Source organism: Notamacropus eugenii, chromosome 7 (genome assembly GCF_028372415.1).
Source record: "Notamacropus eugenii isolate mMacEug1 chromosome 7, mMacEug1.pri_v2, whole genome shotgun sequence".
NCBI classification, from domain to species: Eukaryota; Metazoa; Chordata; class Mammalia; order Diprotodontia; family Macropodidae; genus Notamacropus; species Notamacropus eugenii.
Genome location: NC_092878.1, coordinates 141,357,477 through 141,383,548, shown reverse-complemented (window position 1 = coordinate 141,383,548; position 26,072 = coordinate 141,357,477). Strand labels below are relative to the sequence as shown.

The 26,072-nt window shown below is 38.4% G+C and overlaps 1 protein-coding gene across 4 annotated transcripts in view; it reads left to right on the top strand.

Moving 5' to 3' along the window:
* Positions 1 to 10,883, top strand: part of HERC3 (HECT and RLD domain containing E3 ubiquitin protein ligase 3) — a 116,047-nt gene extending 105,164 nt beyond the window's left edge. For all 4 annotated transcript variants that reach the window (XM_072625457.1, XM_072625455.1, XM_072625456.1 and 1 more), the window contains 3 exons: positions 4,286 to 4,469; positions 4,985 to 5,087; positions 9,095 to 10,883. In XM_072625457.1, coding sequence (XP_072481558.1) covers positions 4,286 to 4,469; positions 4,985 to 5,087; positions 9,095 to 9,303 — 496 coding nt within the window. In that variant the 3' untranslated portion in view covers positions 9,304 to 10,883. The remainder of the gene's footprint in view (positions 1 to 4,285; positions 4,470 to 4,984; positions 5,088 to 9,094) is intronic.
* Positions 10,884 to 26,072: the final 15,189 nt, after the last annotated feature.

Sequence of the window (26,072 nt, the reverse complement as noted above, 5' to 3'; positions counted from 1 at the left end):
TGAGAGAGATATGGGTCAATAGTTAATGGGTTTAGATGTTTAGTTTAGGGTTAGTTTTTAAGTTTAGTCAGGGTTTTTTGAGGATGAAGGTCTAGTTTTATAGGCAGTAGGGAAACAGCCAGTAGACAGGAAAAGATCAAAGATTAGAGAGAGAGCAGAGATGATAGAGGGGACATTTTACTGGAGGAGATGGGATGGAATTGGGACCACATACAGGCTTGCTTGAAGTGGCAAAAGCCGCTTCATGGGAGACAGTTGAAGGAAGAAATAGTGATAGAAAACATCTGAGGGATATGAGATAAGGAGGGGAGAAGAGGGAGAGGGAGTTCTTGGTGATTGGCTTCAGTTTTAAAAATAAAACAAGGCAAGGTTCTCACTTGTGAGAATGGAGTATGGGGGAGGGGTGGGGAGGAAAGCATGAGAGGTTTGAGGAAGATAAAAAGATTTAGAAGAACCATTGTGGTAATTGGGATAGTGAGTTGTTTAGGAAGATATAGGATTGTCTGGCAGCTGTGAAGGCTCAGATGGTTACTCTTTACTCCTTTGTAGCATAATTTGAGACCTGGTAATAATAATTTCTACACTTTTTTCCCTCCTTTCTCTTGAGATTCTGGACCTTTTTGTCTTCCAGGCAAAATTCTGTCTTCCAGAATTTCATTATTTTTTTTCTAGCTTTGTAAAATTATCCTTTGGTAATTGAGTGGTATAGTATCAAATAGATTAATTTAGTTAATAATATTTGAATTATATTGACTTGACTTGCCTGTGAATTCTTACTATTTCTCTTTTTAGAGTTATCTTTTATGTGTATTTCTGTAAAGTGAAGTAGTTGCATGCAGATAGTTTCTGATATATTCTGAATCGAATTTCCCATTCTGTGTTTTCTGAGTTTTGTTGGAAATATCCCAGAATACTGATGATTTATGTAGATTTATTTTTCATTCTGCAAGTTGAAATTTTAGTTGACTCTTTCAGATTCTCTATATAGATCACTACATAATATGCAAAAAAATCATTTTGTTTCAATCTTGCCTATATTTAGTTCCTTGATTTTTTTTTTTATCGCTAGAGAAGGCACTTATAGCACTATTTTAAGTAATAGTGGTGATAGTGGAATCTTTGCTTTATCCTTGATCTTAATTGAAAATGCCTCTAACCTTTCTATATTTCATATGTTTGATCCTGGTTTTAGACAAATATCATTTACCATAATAAAGAAAAGTCCATTGTAGGGAAACTACATTAAGCATAAAGGAAATAGAAATAGTGAATAAGTATTGGTATTTAATATATATGCTCAAAATAACATGGTAGCTACTGTGGTAATCTATGCTTTCTATTTTTTTAACAGTAAAGGGGTGAGCAAGAGTAGATTTTGTCAAATCTACTAAAATTTGTTACTAAGATCATCTGTTATGTTGATATTTTTCCTTATATTGAACAAACAGTACATTCTTGATGTAAATCCAATCTAGTCATTGCGTATGATTTTTCATAATTAGTGGCCTAATTATTTTATTTAATATTTTTGTGTTGATGTTCATTGTGGATACTGGCCTGTCATTTTTTTTCCACTGCTCTGTCTCTTCCCTGCTTATGTCTCAAAATCAAATTTGCATTATAGAATTTGGAAGGATCTTTCATTTTCTATTTTTATACATTATTTAACAGTGGAAGTAACTTATCTTTGACTATTTGGTAGAATTCACTTATAAATCTATCTGTTCCTGGATTTTTTTATCCCTTTGGAAGTTCATTTATGGTTTGTTCAGTTGTATTTCTGATATTGGATTATTATTTTCCCCTGTTGCTCTGTGTATATTATATTTCTCTAAGTATTTGTTCATTTCATCTAATTTATTGATTTGTTTCACCTAACAAAATGGTTCATTTCCTTCTTAGTTAGTGTTCATTCTTTTTTTTATTTCTGATATGAACAGTTTAATTGTCCCCTCTCTTTTAATTAGATTAGCTAATTGTTTATCTATTTTATGAGTTCCCCCCACCCATGCAAACTTCCCAGTTTGATCACTTCAAGAGTTTTTTAAATGGTTTTTTCTTTTTCTTTTAATTTTGTCCATCTCTTCTATTTTCAGAATTTCTACTTTGGTGTTGGGTTAGAATTTAAATTTCTTTGGTTGCCTGCCCAGTTCATTGATTTGTTCTTTTTCTTTTGTTAATGAAAGTATAGAGACAGAAATTGTCCCCTAAGGACTTCTTTAGCTGAATCCTGTAAGTTTTGGTATTTGTTTAATTGTTGTCATGATTTTGATGAAATTTTGGAATGCTTCCACGATTTGTCCTTTGACCCATCAATTCTTCAGAATTAAGTTATTTAGTGTCTAATTAGTTTTTAATTCTCTTCAAAGGGCCTTTGTTGAATATAATTTTTATTGGATTGTAGTTGCAGTAAAGGGTGTGTCTAGTATTTTTTATTTTTTTGCATTTGTTGGTGAAAGTTTTGTGCCCTAATACATGGCCAATTTTTCTAAAAGTGCCACATTTGTGTGTACATATATGTATACATACACACATTTATATAGAAATATGTATATATATAAATGTGTATATATATACATATATACACACTCTGCTTTTTCCATTCATAATTGCTAGATATCTAATATATCTATTTATTCTAAAATTCTGTTCATGTCCTGATTAATGTCCTAATCTTTCTGGTTAGATTTCGCTCAATCTCAAAGGGTACATTGTGATTCCTCACTATTAGAATTCTTCTTGTCTTTTTTTCCCTGCAATTTGATAAGCCTTTCCCTCAAATAGCTGCTATGTTATTTGGGTCATATATATTAAGTATTGATATTGGTTCATTATCTTTGGTGCCTTGGAGCATAATTTAGTTTCTCTGCTTATCTCTTTCTGCTGTCTGCTTTGATTGTAGCTTTGTCAGAAATTCTTGCTATTCCTAATTTTTTGAGTTAAATTGCAACATAATAGATTCTGCTCCAGCCTCTTTTTTTAATTCTGTGGGAATCATCATGTTTCATGGATTTCTTATAAACAACATTTCTTGATTCTGCTTTATAATTTATTTGTTATCCTCTTCTGTTTTATTGGCACATTCATCTCGTTCTTGTTCATCGTGATTTTTAACTGTGTATTTTCCTCTGTCTTGTCTTCTTGTATTTTTTCCTCTCTTTGCCCCTCCCTGCTTTACAAAAAAGGAGGTGAGAAAAGAGAAACTGGCCTAGCATTTGTTTAATATAAATATATATGTGGAGGATCTGGGCTTCCTTAGGTCTTGACATACCACTATCTCTCTCTTAAATCTTAACTTTTTACAGATTTTTTTTTACAGACTTTTATAGTCAGCTAAAGTCAACAATGTCTGATATGAAATCTAATAGTTTAAACATAGCTAAAGGATTTAAGTTAAATATAAACAAAACATTTTGCCAGTTAAAATGATCAAATGTTGGGTTGGTTGAGTGACTGAAGGTATTTTAGTGATCACATCTGTCCAGGATGAGAGAGGGAGGGAGGGAGAGAAGGAGGGAGGGAGGGAGAGAGGGAGGGAGGGAGGGAGGGAGAGGGAGAGAGAGGGAGAGAGAGAGAGAGAGAGAGAGAGAGAGAGAGGGAGGGAGGGAGGGAGGGAGGGAGAGAGAGAGAGAGAGAGAGAGAGAGAGAGAGAGAGAGAGAGAGAGAGAGAGAGGAGAGAGAATTTGTGCGTGTATTCAAGTATATCTTGTTTGAAGACATTTTGAACAATCTCACAAGATTATCTGATGTCTTAGTCTTGAGTGAATTGGGACAGTGAGGGCACCTTCTTATATTTGGCATATATTTAGATCTGATGAATGTTTCTTTTAGGATAAGGTGATCTTTCTGCACATGAATCTGAAGAAGCAGGCCAGTAATCACACTCTTGCCCCAAAGAAACTGTTTTAGGTACAGGGTTTGCTCACATTTGAGCGTGGAAGATACATTCAGTTGTTCACTGGGAGTTCTTGGTACTGAAATTACTGACTGTGGTTGTTTCTCTTTAGTAGGATTCCATTCAGTTCCATTCAGTAGGCATCCTCTTTCTTGGTGAAAGGTTTTATTTTGGGTATCGTTAAAAAAACAAGACAAGTAGACATTCAATACAATAGTCCTCCATCAATATAAAACAGTGGGAATAGACTTTACTCTAAAAATATGACTACAGGAACCAAAATGATGATGAGAATTGAAAAGGAATAAAAATGCTAATGTTGAAGTATGATACCCTTGTTGACACACACAATGTAACCTTAATGTCTTCTATTTTCTCTTCTTTGGGCAGGCAAGAATTTGTGGATGCTTATGTTAACTATGTCTTCCACCTGTCGATCCATGAATGGTACGCGGCCTTTTCTAGTGGTTTTCTGAAGGTGTGTGGAGGCAAAGTACTGGAACTCTTCCAGCCTTCAGAACTCAGGGCCATGATTGTGGGGAACAGCAATTATAATTGGGAAGAGTTGGAAAAGGTAAGGAAATAATATGACGTTTTGGTGGAGAGAGGGCAGACATACTCTGTGCTGGGTCTGTTCTGAACCTAGCCTTTTCAAGAACATACCCCAATTTATTAGAATTTCTCTAACCTTAATGGGCATCCTTAGTCTTTGAGAGACTGCCTTAACCATTTATATTTTCAGTTTCTTCCCCCTAAACATGTTTGCTCCTTATCCTGTCCCTTGGTTTTCCTGAGCCTGCCCTTGCCCCCTCTGTCTTCCATAGGTAATTCAGTGTTTCCCCAATGTCTAGCAAGGCCGTCTTCCATAGCTCTCTGGATACCATACCACTTGGCTCTCACTTCTTGAGGGTATGCTCATAGGATAGATGAGCAAATGCATGAATTTTCCAAAGTTTGCTGGTTTGTATCAATTTTGTTGTTTGTTAGTATGTTTACTGTCTGGAGAACAAGACCCTGAGGACTGCTATTATTTTTGTAAATTTCTTTGTATTATTGTTTTTGTGAAATTTTGGACTTTTTCTTTAACAGAGCACAGTCTATAAGGGTGATTACTCAGCTACGCATCCCACAGTGAAAATGTTTTGGGAAACTTTTCATGAATTTCCATTGGAAAAAAAGAAGAAATTTCTTTGTAAGTATAAATGAGAAGTATATCTCATTTCAGTAATTAAGCCTTTACTCAGTGCCTTTTCTGTTAGGGATTCGAAGATAAAAATTGAATTCCTATGCCCTTAAGGTACTTACACAATCTACTAGGGTGAAAACAGCAGTTACTCAGATGATTAAATATAAAATATATAAATACAGAAAAAAGTAATTGGGGATGGTGTGCGTGTGTGTGTTTATGTGTGTGTGAGACTCACAATTCAGGGAGAACAGAAAGGCTTCTTTCTTGAGCTTGAGCTGAACCTTGAAGATGCCTAAAGATTCTCAGAGGTAGAGGAGAAGAGAGAGGCTTTCCCAGAAGGTGGTGCAGGTTGGGCCAAAGCACAGATTATTTAGTAAGGAGATCTCCAAGTAAGGCAATTAGTCTACAGCATAAAGGACATGGTGATAGTAATATGGGGCTGCTGTTGGCCTAGATTGTGAAGGACTTTAACAAAGGCATTTCTGTCTTATTCTAGACTCGATAGGGAATCTCTAAATTTTCTTAAGCAGGGTAGCAACATGATCAGACCTGTGGTTTTACAAAAATAATCAGTTTGTCACTTGTGAGGAAGATGCACTGGGGAGGAAGAAACTAGAGGCAAGTAAAGCAATTAGGTTTGATTTGTGAATTTAGGAATAATTTTAAGGGTTGAAAAGTTATTTGGGCTCTCCCTACTGTTCTCCAATACTTAGCAGCAAATGCTCTCTAGATGAAATTATGTGAGAAATATTAACTCATTCCCTGCCTCCCATGACCAAAAGGAAAAAACAAAACTCAAAGTATGCCTTACATATATTTCCATAGTGTATATCAAAAAGTAACAGTTATTGCAAGAAATTAATTACAATTTGGGAAAAGAGTGCAAAAATTACCAAGGATGCCTTGTACTAATAAGTGAAGGGCACACTCAATTGGGTCTGTAGAACTTCCTCTTGTCCTCCAATATCCTTTATAGGAAGTCTTTGGCAACAGGAGACTTTAAGGCTGGACTGCTTCTTCTTACACATTTACTTTGGGGCTTGGGAGTTGGGGGCAGACAAAACTTTTTGCTGAATTTACAAGAAAAGGAAAGGAAACCTCTTCAACCTTTGACAAGAAAATTTATTTAAAAAAGTAAAACCCGTGTGGAAATAGGTACGTCAACCTGCTTCCTCCAGTTGTCCTGAAGATGAAATTATATCAGCAGTTATTAAATAAAAAAGGAATGACAGTGACCTCTCCTTACCATTTCTATCTGACCCACATGAAAAGTGAGAATAATAAATTGTGATAATAATAAAAATATTTGTAACAATAAAGAGAACTTTAGTGAGATTGATCTCTCTTCATTAGCATTTCAAATGCTGAATTGGAATACAGCAGTCAAAACTAGGCACTAGCTAATGAAAAAAGGGACCCGGCTATTGGAATCATGTAGGAAAGAAGTGATCAGAGCTGAATGGATGGTTGCCCTGCAGGGAGATAAAAGGGATAGATGCAGGAGATATTGTGGAAGTAGCATGGACAAAAATATAGCAGCTATTGGAATAAGGAACTCACATTCTTTTTTTAATATTTTATTTTTCCCCATTTACATGTTAAAACAATTTCTTAAAACTTTCACATTTTTTCAAAAAGGAGATCCCCTTTTAATGGAGGAGCTGGTAGGACGTGTTAGCTGAAAATCAGATGGGAAGACCCTGGGATCTGTAAGGTGTAGAAGCAAAGCAGTCCATATTTTAAAATATCATTTCTATTAATAAAACTATATCAGTTTCTCATGAACTATTTGAAAATGCCAAGGGCTTAGGTGCAAAAACTTTGTTTTTCAGGTCTTTCTAACTGTGGAGAGTTGAGAAGACCTGAGTCTGAACCCTGAGCAAGTCTCAGATTCCTCATTAATAAAATGAAATAAGAATAGCACTTGTTTTATAAGGTTGTTGTGAGGGTTAAGTGAGATGATATGTAAAGTGCTTTGTAAACCTTCAAGTGTTATAAAATGCTTGCTGATATTATCATTACTAAGAAGGTAGGGGGTTTGGTCCCAGTGAAGGGAATTTCCAGGTAACATCTCCACAAGGGTTGTTTCCTTGGATTGTGGCTCCAGCAGCCGTAGCTGTAAATGCCAGAAATAAAAATATAAATTGTATTAATTTCCTATTCTTCTTCTTCATCTGTGTTGCAGTTCCTAGGGCTTTGGGTCTTACTTGGCCATTGATTGGTTGTGATCAGTGTTATCCCTTTTCTCATGTGAGTTATTTCCCTCAGTAATGGCTCCAAGAGCTGAGTGGCAAGGTCCATTGGCCTGGGTGTGGGTGGGAGGGTGGAGAATGGAATGGCTATACTCAGGGCTATTGGACTTAAGGTTATCTCCTCCAGGATCTGAGGAGAGGTAGGGGCAGCTTCAGAACATCTTAATGCTTCAGCTAGGTGGTCCTACCTGCTCTGTCAATGGCACTTGGCTGATGGTAGTAATAGTGTGGTGGGCCCCTTCTCGCAAGGGCTGCTCCAAGTTTTGGGCTGGAAGGAGGGCTATGATCGGGAGAGAACTCCTATTCTCAGGACTCCTGTGTTTAACCTGACCATCAGCGGTTGGTCATCTAATAGGGGAGATAACGAATATAAGAGAAGGGTAGCCTGAAAATGAAGACACAGGGATGATGATGAGTTCAATCACAGAGCTATAAAATGATGTGTTTTCCTGGAGCCATGGTAGATTTGATTCAATTACTGTTCCCATAGAAAGAAGGGGAAAGTTAGGGTGGGAGGCAGAGGGAATGTGCACTGTAGCATGGCAGAAATATGGTATGTTTGGGTGGCCAGGGCTGTTCAGATGTCATGAGCTCTCACTAATCAGCATGGCCCTGGCAGGGCAGAAACTAGAGATCTGCTTGGGAAGGTGCATATCAAGAAGTAGGAAGAGGGGGTTACATATGTAGATTTGCATAGAAATAAATGAACCTTGCACTCTCTTGGCAGTTGATGAGAACACTGAGAGACAATAGAGATGGGAAAAGACCCAGGATAAAACTGTGAGGTCATCCAAATATCAATGGTTATTCTGCATAAGAGACCGAGAGGGCTCAATCAGACAGCTAGGAGAAGAACCAGGAGAACAGTGTCATTGAAAACCTGGAACTGTGAGAATATTTGGGAGGGGATGGGCAGCAAGCAATGTCAGATGCTACATGGAGAACAAGAAGATTGAGGACGGGGGGGTGGCAAGGTGCTCGGTATAGGGGCATGTTGGAATCCAGTCGAAAGGAGTGTGGCTGGTGGGAATTAAGAGATGGCAGGCCTTGGAGCCATGGAGGCTTTGGAGGGAGTTCTTTTTTCCACCCTCCAGTCCTCCAATCAGATGAGGCTTCCTAGAACTGTGATGCAGTACTGTCCACAGAAGTGCAGTCTTTCTCAATGAGAATTCCCTACACCAGTAAAATCACAGTTGTGGACAGTGAAATCTCAGGTGTGGACCATGAAATCATGATAATGACCTTGTATAGGGTTACTGAGTCAGTCAGGGAACAAGCTCTGGCCCAGGCACCATGTGATGCAGTGGGATACAATGAAAGGCAAAAGATAGTCCCTGTTCTTAAAAGGTTACCATCTGTTGGTTGTACTAGATGGCTATGCATATCCCTTCTAACTCTGGAGTTCTGTTATCTGTGATGAACTCTGGGGTACATAAAGGGGTGGAGGGAAGAAAAAAAGAAATTTACATGATAACTTCATTATATTTTTAAAAGGAATGGCAAATTGTACATAATAGATTTGAGTTTCATGTGCAGTCATCTTTTTTCTATTATACTACATCATGGAAATGCTTCTTTTAGTCCATAAATTAAAAAGAAATTAGAAAAAGAAAAGAAATAATGGCCTGTTTAGCACAAACTGCTATAAGATGTGTTTTCAGCCTTAGTAGAAGTGAATCAGGATTGAACACAAAAACCAGTGGGGATTGGCATTCTTTACTTGGCTATGGTTTTAATACCTTTTTCCATTATTCCCAGTATTTCTGACAGGCAGTGACCGGATCCCTATCTATGGAATGTCAAGTCTTCGAATCATCATCCAGTCCACAACCAGTGGAGAGGAATATTTGCCTGTGGCTCATACTTGCTACAACCTTCTAGATCTACCCAAATACAGCAGCAAAGAGATCCTGAATATGCGCCTGACTCAGGCTATTGACCACTATGAGGGATTTAGTTTAGCCTGAGGCACCCCAGGTTCATCTGCCCTACCCCAGTGCCCACACTGGGCCTTGTGCAGAACACCACATGGAGTGATTTTTATTTTGGATTTGTGCAATCGAATTGGGTTGAAATATTTGAAGACTGCATCTCAGTGATATGTTTTTAGGGATACCAACTCTAACAAATCAGCTTTTGGGTTGGGGGTGGAGTGAGTTCGGGAATGGGGAATTGACTCTCATTTGGAGATTTTATAAAGACTACCTTCTCAGATTCAGCCTCTTCCATTCCAGCTCTCCCTCACACTTCTCAATGTGGTTGGTGATTTGCTGGGTAAAACAGTAGTCATTTCCTAGCTGTCAGTTTCTAGATGCCTTTCCCCCTTTACAATTACTCCTTGTCCAGTATCCCATTCTTTCATTCTTCTAAAAGCTCCATTCTTGTTGACCTTTACTTCCTTACCTAAGAATGTTGAATCATTCACTCTCTTGGAAGCCTTTGAAATTTTACTGGTGCATTTGGCTGGCTTTGACTCAAAGCCCCAGCCATTGCTCTGACTCTCAGGAGGAAATGACTGTTTCACAGTTTTAAACCACTGAGTCTCAGTCTATGGCTTTGGTCTAGCTTTGAGAACTTACAATGAACCTTTGTACATTTTTTTTTAAAGAGCTTCAAAAAAAAACAAAATAAAACTCCTTTTTTATGAATATGGCCCCCTTCCTTTTCCTTCTGAAGGATTTGCACAGTAGTTTGGCATTTCAGTGAAAACGTTCTATTTCTGCCTCTTTTAGGCATGTCCCTCTGGAAAAAAAAAAAAGAATGTGTTTTTTATTTGCATTATTCTGCTTTCCTGGCAAGTTTTGTTTTTAGAGAGTCTCTCTTGTGCCAGGAGAAAGTAGCAATAAACCATATGTAACAGTGTGAAATTTCTAGTCAGTTCTTCCCTAACTCACTTTCCCTCACTTTTTAATTTTTCTTCTTTCCGAGCCTCTTCCTACCCCCCCTTCCCTTTCCCCCTTAGAACTCTTCCTCTCCCCCCTTCTGTTTTTCTGTAGCTTTAAGTTGTCCTTTCTTCCTCCCCTTCAGAGGATGCATGCAATTTATTCTTTTGAAATTTACATTAAAAGTGCAAAATTTCTATCCAACAGATTTTTCTTCCCTCTTCACTAAATGCTGGCAAATTAAGGACATTCTTTATTACAGAATTTATGTTTTACAAATTTGAAATGCTCGGTTACAGTGGAAAATTATGTTCGAATCACATAGATGTTTCTCAAAGGAATGGAATTCTACTACCTTCCACATCATGGAAAAATGTCCTTCATGATCAAAAAATTCACGTGAATCTAATTTTAAAGACCTTCTAAGCTAGAGAAAACTTATTTATATAATATGCAGTATTTATGAACCACATGATATTACAAGATATTAAACTTTACACATCTCAACAAAAGGATATAGGATTTTGCTTTTTGTTTTCTAAACTTCTCTGATTGCTACATTGGTAGTTTTTCAGTCTCTTTATAATACAAGGATATGAAATGTTTATTTTCTATGTGTGTGCATACTGTTCGGTATTATGCAATAAATCTGATGTTTTAAATTAGACTATTCCTCATTGTACCTACGAAATGGATATATAGGGTTAAATTTAGTGATATGTTGAATTCTTTTCTAAATTAGTATGCCGTTCTTCCCAGAATACCCCCTTGAGTTTCCCAACCTATATGGCATATCAATAGCTAATCAATCAACAGGCATATTATCAGCAGTTACTGGTGCTAGACACTGTGCTGGGTGTTAATGTCATTACAGAGTACTGATAAATCAAGAGGGTAAGGGATTCAATGTAAAAGATAGTATACAGAGGAACTCATCCTCCAGGGCCATGAAGAGGTTAAGTGAGGCAAAACTGGGAGACTTGGGAATATAGCACAACAAGAGGAAGGACAAACTTAAGAGTGAAGCAAAGGATGAGGAAGAAGGATATTGCAAAAAAGAGCAATAGATTTGGAGTCATTTGGAGAGAGGTTGAAATCCTCTCTCTGTCTATATATGTGTGTCTATATGTGTGTGTATACATACATATATATGTGTGTATATGTTTATATGTATCGTATGTACATACATATGTACATTCTGATGGAATTAAATGCTGCCTTCTTTAATTTCACCAAAAGCAAAGTACAAGCAAAGCTTAGAAAGATTCAGGATTCCTGGCTCAGTAAGAAGGCAGATGAAATTCAGCTTTATGCTGATAATAACAATGCAAAGCGCTTTTATGATTCCCTGAAAGCTATTTATGGACCAGAAATTTATGGTGCATCACAGCTACTCAGTGCTGATGGAGTCACATTGATTAGTGATAAGGACATTATCCTAGAGAGATGGGCTGAACACTTCCATAATGTTCTCAACAGACCATCATCAATCATTGCTGAGGCCATTGACCATTTACCTCGGGTTGAAATCAGTCCCTCCTTAGCTGAACGTCCAACTGAAGAAGATGTTTTGAGAGCCATTAGGCTCCTTTCATGTGACAAAGCACCTGATGCTGATTGTATTCCAGCTGAGATTTACAAGATAGGGGGACCATACAAAAGCTGACTGGAATTTTCCAGGTTATTTGGCAAGAGGAAGTTATCACCCAGGAGTTAAGGGATGGCTCCATTGTTCATCTCTATAAAGGTAGAGGGAATAGATTGTCCTGTGAAAATCACAGGGCGGGGGTCTCTCTCTTAGTTATTTTTGGCAAAATTCTTGCTAGATTCGTCCTTAATAGGCTGAGCTACCACCTGGAAGATGGTCATATACCTGAGAGCCAGTGTGGCTTCAGAAAGGGCCAAGGAACAGTTGATATGGTATTTGCTGCCTGACACCTCCAGGAGAAATGCCACACAACATTTGTAGATCTGACCAAGGCCTTTGACACTATTAGTTATGAGGGCTTATGGAAAATTATGTCAAAATTTGACTGCCTGGAGGAGTTCATCAATATTGTGCATCAATTGCATGATGGCATGTTTGCCAGGGTTCTGGATAGTGGACAAGGGTCTCCTGCCTTCCCAGTCACCAGCGGAGTGAAACAGGGCTGTGTGCTTGATCCCATGCTTTTTAGCATGATGTTTTCAGCCATGTTGACAAATGCTTTCAATGAGGATGAACATGGCATCAAGGCCATCTACCATACTGATGGTAAGTTCTTCAGTTTGAAAAGACTACAGTCCAAAGTGTAAGGAGTATTGGTGCATGATTTTCTGTTTGCAGATGATTATTCGCTCAATGCAGCCTCTGAAGCTGAGATGCAACAAAGTATACATCAATTCTCTGTTGCCTGTGCTAATTTTGGCCTAATAATTAACAAGAAAACACAGGTGTTCCATCAGCCACCACCACACCATCCATACGTGGAACCATCAGTTACAATAAACGGAGATTTGAATGATGAGGATAAGTTCACTTACCTTGGTAGTGTACTTTCCAGGGATGTACCCATTGACAATGAGGTTGATACATGCATTGCCAGAGCTAGCTCAATATTTGGGAGGTTGTGAAGAAAAGTTTGGGAGAGAAGAGGTATTAGACTGACTACCAAACTGAATGTCTACAGAGCTGTTGTGCTGACCTCATTGTTGCATGCCTGTGAAACATGGACAGTCAATCAGCGCCATGCCAGAAAACTGAATCACTTCCATTTGAACTGTCAGGAAGATTTTGAGGATCACCTGGCAGGATAAGGTACCAGACACTAAAGGCCTTGCTCAAATTGAACTGCCAAATATTCAAACTATGCTTCAGAGAGCGCAACTCTGATGGGCTGGCCACATTGATGGAATGTAAAATATATGCTTGCCAAAAAAGACTATTTTATGGTACGTTCCAGGAGCCAAAATGCCAGAATGATTGGTAATGGCTGTCTCCCTCCCCTTGTTGACCTTGAAGAGTCCAGAAAATATCTCCTTGGAAAAAACCCTGGAACAGTGGGAACAGCAGAAGAGGTAAACAGTCTCTTAGCCCGTGAGTCTAGGAAAGTTGCTAAGGAGGGTCCCTCTTGCTGTGACTGAAGGGGACCAGTGCAGGACTGGAGCTGTCCCAGACAGCCCCATCTCAACAAGCCAGGAGAAGATTCTGAGCCCCAGAGGGGTAAAGCCCGCAACCACCAAAACCAGGACCCCAGGCATGCCTCAGCGCAGCCAGGGGAATCGGGAAGACACTAGCACAGACAGGATCACCAACTGCTAAGCTTGCCTATGCTCTAGCTCATCAGAGGAGACCTCCTGTGGCCAGACCACCCCTCCCTTACACTTAATGCAGCTAGCTCCAGGGTAACTCTGCAGAAACTTCAAAAGACTTCACCTGGCCTCTGCTTTCCAACACCAGCCAGCTCAGCACTGGGTAAGCTGCGGCGTTTTAGCTTCTAGCTGAAAGAACCAGAGGCCATAACACACAAAAAGACTATTTTATGGAGAACTCACATGGGGTAGGTGATCACATGGTGGTCAGAAGAAGCGATATGAGGACATTCTCAAGGTCTCTCTCAAGAACTTTGGGTTTGTCTCTGCAACATGCAAGACACTGGCACAGGACCACTCAGCATGGCATGCCCACACAGAAAGGGTACTGTGCTCTAGGAGCAAAGCAGAATTGAGACAGCACAAAGTAAATGTAAGATGCACAGATTTAGAGTATCCACCCCAAATATTCATGCAGACTATCTGTGCCCAACCTGTGGTAGAGCATTCCAAGTTTGTATTAGTCTCATCAGCCACAGTCAGACACACTGAAACTTCACTTTATCATGGCAATGTCATTTTGGTGCTCTTCAGAAACGAAGGACAACAACCAACCAACCAGATATACAATCACACTTACGTACACATAATCCTGAGTAAGTGATAAAGTTTCTCTTTTCCTCAGTTCCCTCAGCTCTAATATGGTGGGATTATATACTAAGAGAGTCCTTAAGGTCCATTATAGCTCCAAATCTATAATTCGATGATCTTGTAGAGGAATTCCAGAGTTTAGAATTATGCAGGTAAAATGTTATGGGTGACGGTGATGTAAAGGTATAATCACCCCTGCTTGTTGATGAAAAGTTTAGAAAGTTGATGAACCAGGAGGTCAGGGTATAGGATGAGACATCAAGATACATATTGAATTTCTCAAGTGTGAAGGCAAGGATTGGGGTGGAAGTTGTAACCAAGTGCTAAACTCGTTAAGAATGGAGAATGACCTAGAGATGGGTAGATAACATGGATGGAAAGATTGTGTTGGTGGCAAAGGGATGGACTGAGAGTGAAGTAAAGAATGAGTAGTCCTACTTCTCTTGGAGACAGTGAGGTTTTACAAGACACAAACAAAAACAAAGAAGATTATAGACTGGAAGGCAAGGTTGTGGGTGGGTTGAGGATACAGGCAAAAAGTAGGAGGGAGAGAGTTCTTTGCCTCAGCAGAGTTTAGCTCAGAGGAACAGAAACTGAGAATCTGCTCTCCATCTCATGGGCAATGACTTGATTGTCTGCCCTGCCTTCACCCCAGCCTTCAGGGTCTGGCAGTGACTTGAGAAAGGGGTATTTAATCTGGCTTCTTGAGCCTCAAGATATCTTTTAGTTACATAACCAGGAAGACTCAAGAGAATGAAGCCAAAGAGACCTGGTGACCCAGGAAATGTGTGTGGGAGTACATTTCCCAGAATTATAGGTTTTCTTGGTTCTTTTAGCCTTGGCAGGACTTTTGTCTGAGATGTTTCTTACAATCTATGATACAGAATGATAATAGGAAGAAGCTAGCCTGGTCTCTGGAAGTTCCTCTTGGGTTTGAAAGGGTTTAAAAGCAGCCACAACAGGGGAATGCAAAGCCAAGCATTCTTGGCCAAGGAGCTGAGAGCAAGACGAGCTGCTTCACAATGGTTGTGGACTCTTCCAGCAATGAGAAGCAAACTCAGGAGTCTAGATGAGATCAAGGCTTGGTAGACTATACTACCATTGGTGAAAGCTAAGCAGAGTCCACAGTTGTTTTCTTTTCTCTCTGCTCACTCAGTGTTACATTAGAAAAGTTCCCCCAAATGATTTAAATATCAGTCTCTTTTTCTTCCATGAGGAGGAAGGGTAGAAAGGAAAGGCAAAATTCAACTCTGGCTATGGCATAATATTTTAAAACACCATTTTAATTACTGTTCACTTTTGTCTTATTCTGGTATTATTAATAAGTCATATGACTATTAACAGTAAGTTGTTGAATCCTATGTATTTGAGGGTGGTTGTTACTGAGGGAGGAAGATAGCCTATGGCCTGGGGGTTTAATGAGCTAATTGAAAGTAGGGATTGTTTCATTCTTCATATTTATATCCCAGGGCATAGCACGGTGCCTGACAGAGAGTAGGCGCTGAAAAACAATAAATACTTGTTGATTAATTGGGTCTTTGTATTTTGGTAATTTTTTGAGTATATTCCAGTCTTATGAACTAAAATTGAATTGGGAAATGGTGTGGAGAGGGGCAGTGTGTAGACTACTTTGAAGTAACTGGAACACAACATCAGCAACCAAACAAAAAAGGTCTTTCCTCTCAACTGACAAAATGATGGGTAGATGAGTTGGCTGCAGGTTTTCTTGCTGGAAGAGCAGAGCAAGGAAACAAGGCAAAGGACATTTGTGGCAGTCACTAAGTACACCTGTTTGCATGGCATAGAGAATCACCAGCATAAGTACACATACACACACACACCACACACACACACACACACACACACACACACACACACACACAATTTCAATTCTAAGTCCCTGGTGGTAGAAGAATATAATTACTAGGATCCTGCTCATCCTCCATCCTGGGCTAGAGTCTCTTCCCAAGATGACAGGAGATGAGTTGTTGGTCTGCTTCTTTCACTTATCCATGAAACTAAAGGAAACATTTAAATATGAAAAACAGGCATATGGGGGAGGCTTGGGGTCTAGGGGGAAAAAAGCAAGAAATTTTGAAGGTTAGATGGAGGAGGATGTTCTCTACTCCTCATATATGGTGGGTCTGAGATCCCCGTAGATCTGCCATGAAGTGTGGATAAGTTTTGCTGTGTGAAGACAGTCACAGAAGAAGTGATAAATGTCCCCTCTACACAGATATGGAGCTCTATAGGTATGGAACATTGCATGTACTGTCAGATATGGTGGATTTTCTGGACTGTTGTTTTTTTTCTCTCTTTGGCAAAAGAAATGGTTGAGAAGAGATGGAAGAGAGAGAGAAATTAACCTGATATAAAACCAAAATATACCAATAAAAAGCACATTTCAGGAGGTTTCTTTCACCTCTTTTCATGTGCCTACCCAGTTTGGCAAGTTCCGAATAGAAAACATTTGAAAGCCTTTTTGATCAATTCACACTGTACTAATAAGCTACAGAGATACACTTCTGAGTTGAATTGGCAGATGCTTATTAAGTAATTTGGACTCAGGCCTTCTCTTGGCCTTGACTCATAGCTGAAACAACAAATGTTCAATCTAATTCTTTATTCCTTCTTCTCTCACAACCTCTTCCATCCTTTTCCATTTAGAAAGTTAATAGGATTTGAAGAAGGTAGAAGGAAACATTAACATTAGAATACATTGGGCAGCTAGGTGGTGCCACAGTACATAGACTGCTAGATCTGGAATCAGGAAGAAGATTCATCTTCCTGAGTTCAAATCTGACCTCATACGCTTATTAGCTATGTGGCTGTAGGAGAACCACTTAATCCTGTGTGCCTCAGTTTCCTCATCTCAGAATGATGCGAGAAGAAAATAACAAACCACTCCAGTATCTTTGCTAAGAAAACCCCAAACGGGGTCACAGAATGTCGAACATGATTGAAATGACTGAACAACAAAATTCAAGACAAAGACATTTCCTCTGAATGGCTTAGGCTGGAAAGATAGGTTGGAGTCAGATCGTGAAAGGTTTTAAATGCAAAACAAAGCTGATATTTGATCTTAGAGGTGAGATCAATCACCTACAGGCATTTCAAGAGATGCTAAAAATTTTGAGGTCCATGATCAGTGCCATAATTGAGTAAGAAAGTGAGCCTAGGAAGAAGGATGCAGTGCTCACAATATGTCTTTTCGGCTATGGATAGCAGGTCCGTTCAAAGGTTGGAGCAAGTGTTTCCTTTGTCACAAGCCCATTGTGACAGTGTTAGGCCATTCTAAGGGATCAAAAATGCCTAGAAACAAGCCTGCAATGGGATAAAGGGATAAACTTCATTGTCTACTATCTCAAAGGTTTCCAGATTTCCCATAATCAGAAAGAATCTACTTTCAGTTGACCATAAGAGTCAGGAGGCTTAGGACATCCTAAGAGATGTTCCTTTAAAGATAAGGTCAGAGCCTGGATATATGATTTTGTTATAAGGATCTATTAAGAGAGAAAATGTTCTCTCCCAATTCAGGTCATCCTTTTAGTCTTTGAGATGCCAGGGTCACAGAGTCAGCATACGTCAGAGGTGTGACTTGCACTTGTCCTCCTTACTCTTGAGATGGAGGCTCCAGCCACTACTTGATGCAAAATCACCTTTTCATACCCATTAAGGCAGCAGGATCAAGAGGACTGCTCTAGAGTTCTATTGCACAAGTTTCAACCTTGCCCCCTTGGAACCTTAAAAGAAAGCCTTTGTGGTGGTGGAGTCAGTGGTGAGGAATGCTGGGGAAAGGTTTAATTTGACCACTTGTTTTACTGGGGATAAAAGTCTGAGTGGGTTTTAATAGATTCTGTATTAGGAATTTTTTTAAAATTTGGAATTATGACCTCCATTAAATCCACCTCTTATACTACCTATACAAATACATCAACACACTTGGAACTGTGATGACACCATCTTGATAGGGGATGAACAAGTAGCCTCATCCTGAATGATTACTAGCCTATTGATACCACATTGAGGATGACCGATTGAATCATTTCTGGAACAGAGCTGAACCTCCCCCCTTGGATTTGACCTTTAAAAGGAAATAATCAAATATGGAACAGAGAGAGATCAGAGCAAACAGAGAAAATGGGCTTGGGTCCCCACAAAGGTAGGGAAAGCTACTCATACATACAGTCCCTTCCTCTTTGCCCTCAGGAGTCTCTGAGCCACAGAGATGACAATAGTAGAACAGTAATGAGATGAGCAGATGAGCAAAAGAATTCCTAGAGAGAAGAGGATCACTTCCTGGACAATGGTAGATTCCTGAATGAAACAAGAGTTGGAGCTCAGGAGTAGCAAGAAACAGAGTAAAATTTAACATTGTCCTCCACTAACAGAGTTAAAAGGGGGTTGACTGATGGTCTGTAATTGTGGTCATCGTATTGGTCAAACTTTCTAATTCTCTCAAAATTTTCTTTATAAGATGGAAGACATTTTCTCTAATTCCCATGATCTCTCAAACATCTCTAAAACAGAAGTTTATGCTCCCAGGATAAAGTAGCGTCAACTCTCTCCATGGTCTAAGACACCCAGAATCCTAAAGAAGGTTAAAAATAAACAATTCAAACCCAGAAACTTAACACTCCATCACCCTGAGTTCTTTTGGCACCCTGGCAGTGAGGCTGTACTAGAAGATGCAAGGACTTGACACATGGGTTTGGTCTTATAAAAATACTCACTTCCACATCCCATACCCCTCCCTATTTCCAGTTCTGTTACAACACCAGCTCCAGGTCATGGAAGTTTGCCTGGGCCATGACGGATAGTCAGTGCCACTATAGCTAATCAAGAGCAAAAGCCTCTGGGGGATGCATCCCCACAGTATCAGCACTGCAAATCTCTGAATCACCAGTGCCAGGGTGGACAACTCTGTAGCATTAGTGCAGCAGTCTACTGGTGCCAGGTAACAGAAATAAGGGAGTGGGACAGGATGCCAGGATAGGATATGGTGTGGGAGGGGTGGGGGCAGAGGCTATGAAGCACTCCACTGAACCTGAGGGAAAGAGTATAGCATTCAGGGGGGCCATTTTTGATTACTCAAAAGTCAGTTGGGGCAATAACCTAGGTTGATTAATTTTGAATTGCCCAGTGTGAGAGGAGGCTTAGACACTTTGAGAGGGGGGAGAGTCAGTGAATAGGGGAAAATGAGAGGGAAAAGTTACTGAAATTAACAAAGAGCTCAGGAGAAGAAAACTCAACCTTGAATAAAAACAGATAAAACAAATGGAAAACATCAACGAAAGAAGGAAATTTGGTCTCTGCATCTAGTAAATGAGTTCAGGTATCTGTATCTATGAATAAATACTGAAAAATAAAGGGAAATGATCCAATATTCACTGAGACAGAGAACCTTATGGAATGTGAATGGTTCAAAAGAGAAATGAGAACTATGAAAACAGAATTTATTGCCTGCAGAGCTAAAATAATAAGAATAGAAAAACTGGCATCTGTAATGGCAAGTCTTACCAAAGAAACAAAAGAGAGAATAATAGATTTTAAATGCAAATACATAGAAGAGGACTATCTAGAAAAAAGAAGCAAAAAACAATAACTTTTTTAAAAAATATGCTCACTATACAAGCATAACCTACCGATCTCAAAGATGGGATGCATAGCAAAAGCTCAAGGATCATAGGTCTGCCAGAAGAATGGGACAAAAAAGTCCTTAATACAATAATTCAGGAAGTAATTCAGAAGAACTGCTCAGAACTTTTGAACTTGGAAGGTGAAACACAGTTGAAAGAATACACAAATCTAGGAAAACAAACAAACAAGACTGCAAACTCTGAGACTGAAGGATGGTTAAACTTAATGATTATAAAAAAAATTCATAAACGAGTTCTGCAAGGGTTCAAAAGAAATTCAAATACAAAGGAAAGGAAATTCAAATAACATAAGACTATCCTGCACCCACCAGAAAATGGAGGAGGGAATAGTAATGTGTTCTGAAGAGCAATGGAGCTCAGTCTACAATTCAGTGACCTGTTTTGCAATCTGAGCTTAGTCATGGAATCATAAGGAGGTGTTTGACACATTTTCAGAGGAAAAATTAGAACCGAAGAGATTATTTGCTTCTGGAACACCCTAAACGAGAGAAACACAGGAATAAGTAAGTGCAGTTGCTAAAGACAGCTGCAGCAACAGAGTGACAGCAGAGAGACCAGTAAAAGAATTCTTTCTAAATATGCACAAGAGGAAAGAGGTGAAGGCAGAAATCTGGTAGAGGGAACAGTGAAGATGCGGGCATGTGACATTGTGAACAGAATATATTGACACCTTGTCTACAGGCTCTTGCTTCATCTCATCCAGAATCCTGGTTGAATTTGTGCACAAGCTATGTTTTCTTTCTTTTTCTTCCTTCCTTCCTTCCTTCTTTCCTTCCTTCCTTCCTTCCTTCCTTCCTTCCTTCCTTCCTTCCTTCCTTCCTTCCTTCCTTCCTTCCTTCCTTCCTTCCTTTCTATCCTCTCTTCCTTCTTTCTCTAAAAAACACTAATCTATTATTTGATTTAAATCTTCTTTTCCTTGTAAATTTTAACTTCCAAATTCTGTCCTTTCCTCCCATTCCTCCTCCATCCACTGAGAAGGCAAAGAAACTCGTATCACTTATACATGTCAAATTATGCAAAGCACATTTCCATATTAGCCATCTCACAAAAAAATGAGAAAAATATGCTTCAATTTGCACTGAGAGCTCACCAGTTATCTCTCTGAAGTTGTTTAACAGTTTTTCATCATGAGTCCTTAGAATTGTCTTGGATCATTGCATTAATCGGAGTAACCAAGTCTTTCATCATTATGACATTGCTGTTACTGTGTACAATGATCTCCTGGTTTTTCTCTCTTCACTTAGCATCAATTCATACAGGTCTTCCAATATTTTTCTGAAACAACCTCCCCTGTGTAATTTTTTATAGTGCAATATAATACTCCATCCCAAACGTATGCCACAACTTGTTCAAGCATTCCTCAAATGATAAGTATCCCCCCCAATTTTCAATTCTTTACCACCACAAAATGAACTGCTATAAATATTTTTCTTTTATCTCTTTGGGGTATAGGTTTAGTAGTGGATCAAAGTAGTTGGATCAAAGGGTATGCCCTTTGGGTATACTTCCAAATTGTTCTCCAGAATGAGTGGACTAGTTCATAACTCCACCAACAGTTTATTAAAGTATCTATTTTCCCTCATCCCCTCCAGCATTTGTCATTTCTGATAGGTGTGAGGAAGTACCCTAGAGTTGCTTTAATTTGCATTTCTCTAACCAATAATGATTTAGAGCATTTTTTTCATATCACTATAGATAGCTTTGACATGTTCTTCTGAAAGCTTCCTGTTCATAGCCTTTGACCACTTATCAACTGGGAAACGGCTCTTATTCTTATAAATTTGACTCACTTCCCTATATATTTGAGAAATGAAGCCATCAAAGAAAATTGCAAAATATTACTTCATTGTCTATGGTATCATTTAACAAAACATAGTTTTCCTGGTTATCTTTTAATTAGGTCTATTTTCCTTTTGTTTTTCCTAAGATTTACTATTCTTGTTTTTTTTTTTTTTACTTCAGCTAAAGTGTAATAGATTCTGCTCCAGCTTTTTATTTTAACCCTGTGTCTTTCTATTTCAAGTGCGTCTCTTGTAAACAACATGTTGTTGGATTCTAGTTTCTAACGCACTCTGCTATCCACTTCTATTTTATGTGAGCTCCTCCCATTCACATGCACAGTTATGACTGAATATTTCTCTCTATCCTATTTTCTTATTTTTATCCTCTTTTTTTATCTTGTCCCTCCTCAAAAAATCTGTTTTGCTTCTGACAACTACCTCTTTTAACCCACCCTCCCTTTTATCATTCCCCCACCCCACCTATTTGTTCTATGCTCTTCTCCTCCTGTTTTCCTAAGTCAAATAGATTTCTATACCTAACCGTGTATTATAATAATATTTTCCCCTCTTTGAATCAGTTCTGATGAAAATGAGGTTCAAGAATTGCTCCCCCCTCCCCTCTGTTATAAAAACTCTTCCTTACATGCCTCTTTTATGTGAGAAAAAAATTTAATCATCCTGTTTCTCCCTTCTCCCTTCTCCCAGTGCATCCATCTTTCTGATCCCCTTACCATTTGTGGGCTGTGAGAACCCAAAACTTCTGTTGCTACTGCTGTTGCCATGTACTTGTGCCCTGGACAGGCTCCACACTCATTGTCACAGACCTCTCCTGCCAATGTCCTAAGTTGTCTTAGACTGGAAAAATATCTCACACTGATCTTTTGTGGGCTCTGCCACTCCAGTATTTCATTTGAGGCTTTATTTTAAAGTTGTTTGGAGGGGAATGTTAGGAGAGTTCAGCTGAGTTGCAGCATGACCTTTGCCGTCTTGACTCTACCTTTACCCCGCTTCTGTTTTTCTTCTGATTTTTTCTTATAGATGTTTTGGAGTCATTTTCTTCTTCTGAGTTTGTGTCTTGAGTGTCTCCGGTACTATAATAACTTTCTAGGGAGGGATCTTTCTCTTCCTTCCTTCCTTTCTTCTTCCTCCCTTCCTTTCTTTTTTCCTTCCTTCCTATACTTCCTGACTTTGGACTCTTCCCATCTCTGGAGAGAAGTTCTAGCATGAGTTTTTGTCTTTTTTTGACAGAGGTTTTTGTACTTCAGATGTTTTCTTGGGGATATTGAGTATTATATTATTCCCAGGATTTCAGAGACAGCTCAGGCTGAGAACTTACAAGCCTTCAGTGCCCTCTCTGTGGTATGAATGGGATGAACTCATCCACAAAATGGAGGATAGCAGAAGGGATTAGAAACCAATACCAGCAATATGTTCTTTGCAAGAAACACACTTGAAACAGGAACACAAGTAAAAATAAGAGTCCGGAGGAGAATCTATTATGATTCAACTGAAGTAAAAAAGGGATGGGTAGCAATTGTGATTTCAGACAAAAGCAAAAATGGACTTAATTAAAACAGATAATTAGGGAAACTACATTTTGCTATATGAATATCAGTACTGAACACATATGCACCAAATGGCATAGTAACCAAATTCTTAAAGGAAAAAGTTAAGGGAATTACAAGGGAAATAACCAGTAAGACTACAATAGTGAGGGACCTCAATTACTCCTACCAGACCTAGATAAATCTAACCATAAAATAAGAAAGAAGTTAAGAACATGAACAGTATTTTAGAAAAGTTAGACATGATAGATCATGGAAATAGAACTGCACCATTTCTTAGCAATACATGGCACCTTCACAAAAAAGGTCATGTCTCAGGGCATAAAAACCTCAGAAACAAATGCAGAGGTGCACACTTTTCAGACCATAATGCAATAAAAATTATATTCAGTAAAGGACCTTTGAATCATAGATTAAAAATTAACTGGATAGTAAATAATCTAATTCTAAAGAATGAGTAGGTCAAAGAACAAATCATAGAAACAATTAATTATTTCATTAAAGATAATAATGAGATGTGCAATTCCACAAATTCACTATGTAGTCTGCATAGAATAGAAATTTTCCAAAAGTTCTCTATTCTCAAATGAAAGAGAAAGAGAGAGAAGGAGGAGGAGGGGGAACAATCGTTTTGATTGTTTTGTCCTGGAACTAGTAGTATTTGGGGTGTCTCAGATTCACCAGAACCATGGCATTAGCAAGGGCATGACTTAAAGGAAGGAAATTTCTTTCTTGCAGAGTAAAAATGTTTTCCCCTATCATGTAATCCAACTTCTGAAAATTTGGAGACTAACAGTTTTATTTCTCCCCCTCTTGTCACATACTCTTAAAAGGCGGAGGGAGAACAGTCCACAAGGAAGGGAACCTGGAATACAAGCACTATCCTCTAGTAATGCTGCTCCTCTGCGTATCACTAAAAACCAAGTATAAGAAGTCAATTTTCATTAGACTCTTCAGAGAGCTATGAGAGTAAACAGCTGTATTTAGTACCTGCTCTGTGTGAGGCATCTCTGAGTCCCTGGGAATAAAGATATAGCATAAAAAATAGTTCTTTCAATGAGCTTATATTCTATTCAAATGATTATGCAAATATTTACACAGACCTCAGGTCTAAGCCACAATTTGTGGCTCCTAGGTATGGGGAAATAGCATGCTTTCCTCAAATATCCTTGATACCATCCAATTTCCAGATGCTCACAGAGGTAAAAATATTCTCTTTAATTTTGTACAAAATACAATCATGTACAAAAATGTACACATCTTTCATTCAGTTTACATTTTAAAAGTACACACGGTAATTTCAAATTTTACATGTCATATAAACAGTTCTGGGGCAATATTTCCTAAAATTTTATCCTTTGTTCAGGTCATTCTTTGCATGATCACATTAGATTGTTTTCAGATAGAGAATTAAGTCTGTCAAACTAATTTTACAAATCTGTGCATCTAGGAGTAATTGACTTCTGAATTCTTGGGAGAAACAAAAAAATCTATATATCACCAACATCTCCATACAAAAAAAATGAACATATATATGTATATGTACATATAATGCACACACATATATACATACATATATATTTTTGTATTTTACACTCATGCTTTATAAATAGATTAGCTTGATCTCTATTAGTTCCCATAGACCATCTTTATAAAGTGTGTCTTCTGTGTACATGCAGATGACCACAGAGGCTCAATGAGCACTCTGGAAGTGCACAAGCCTGTGGGACTTTCAAAGCTCAGGGTCATAGATCCTAAGCCATACATGTTGTGCAGCTTACTCTACCAGTCCCTTTAAAAGCTACTATTAAAAGAAACTTGGGAATGCAGAGAATAATAAAGTTCTCTCTTTTAGCAAGTTTTCTGTCCAAACTTTAGTTATTAAAAACATGTAATTTGAAGTCTAGAGAAAAAAACAGGACTTTAAAAAACAAATCGGGGGAAGCATGCTCCAACAAACTCAAGGTTTTATATAAAACTATTTTGCAACAAGGTAGAGTTATTTGTCTGTCTCTTTTCCTCTAAGCTTCATGGCTGGATGTTGTGGTAATAGTGAGACTGGGTTTTTTCTTTCTTTCTTTGTTTTAAAGCATCTAGAAAATACTTTTGTTTTTTAGACCAAATGACAAAACCAAGATGCAGTATATAAGGAAAAGGAAGCTTTACTGTCATAAAAAATATGATTTTGACTGAAGAACAGATTTTTATCAGATTGACATTTTATTAAAATAAACATACTGAGGTACTTTTGGAAATAGTTCTGAAATAGTTTACTTAAGTTGATGATATAGCTAATAGCCTAAGCCTAGCTTAGCTTTCAAGTCAGCAAGTCAATACAATGATATTTAGGTAAGAAAAATGGCATCTCCAGTATTAAAGGCATTCCATCTGATTGCACTGTATCCAAAACTTTGCAATGATGACAACATTCTCATTCTCTCCTCACATTCTTATATATTTGTAGTAATCTATGGGTACTTTTATTTATAAAATAGGCATTGGATATGCAATCATACAGAAATCCCCTGAGATATGAATTTAAATTTTCCTTTTGTAACATAATTTAGCAAGGCACATAGAAAGCACAGCATGCTTATCCTCATTAGAAAACTTTGAGTCCCTCAGAGGTCCAATATCACACCTCATGTTAAATGTTGAGATACTTAAGCAAAATGCCCAACTTGTACCAGACATACATGGGTCCTCCTCTTAAGGACACACATACTTTCTACCTGGACAGTTTTTCAACCCCCATCAATCACTCCCATTCTTTAAATGGAGATTACAGATCAGGCCATGTCTAAGCTGTAACTACAGTGGCCTTTTCCTCTTGTCAATTAAAGCAAACATCCAGAGGTAAACTACAGTCTCGCACAATTTGTTTTTGACACTATGTTTCAAAGACA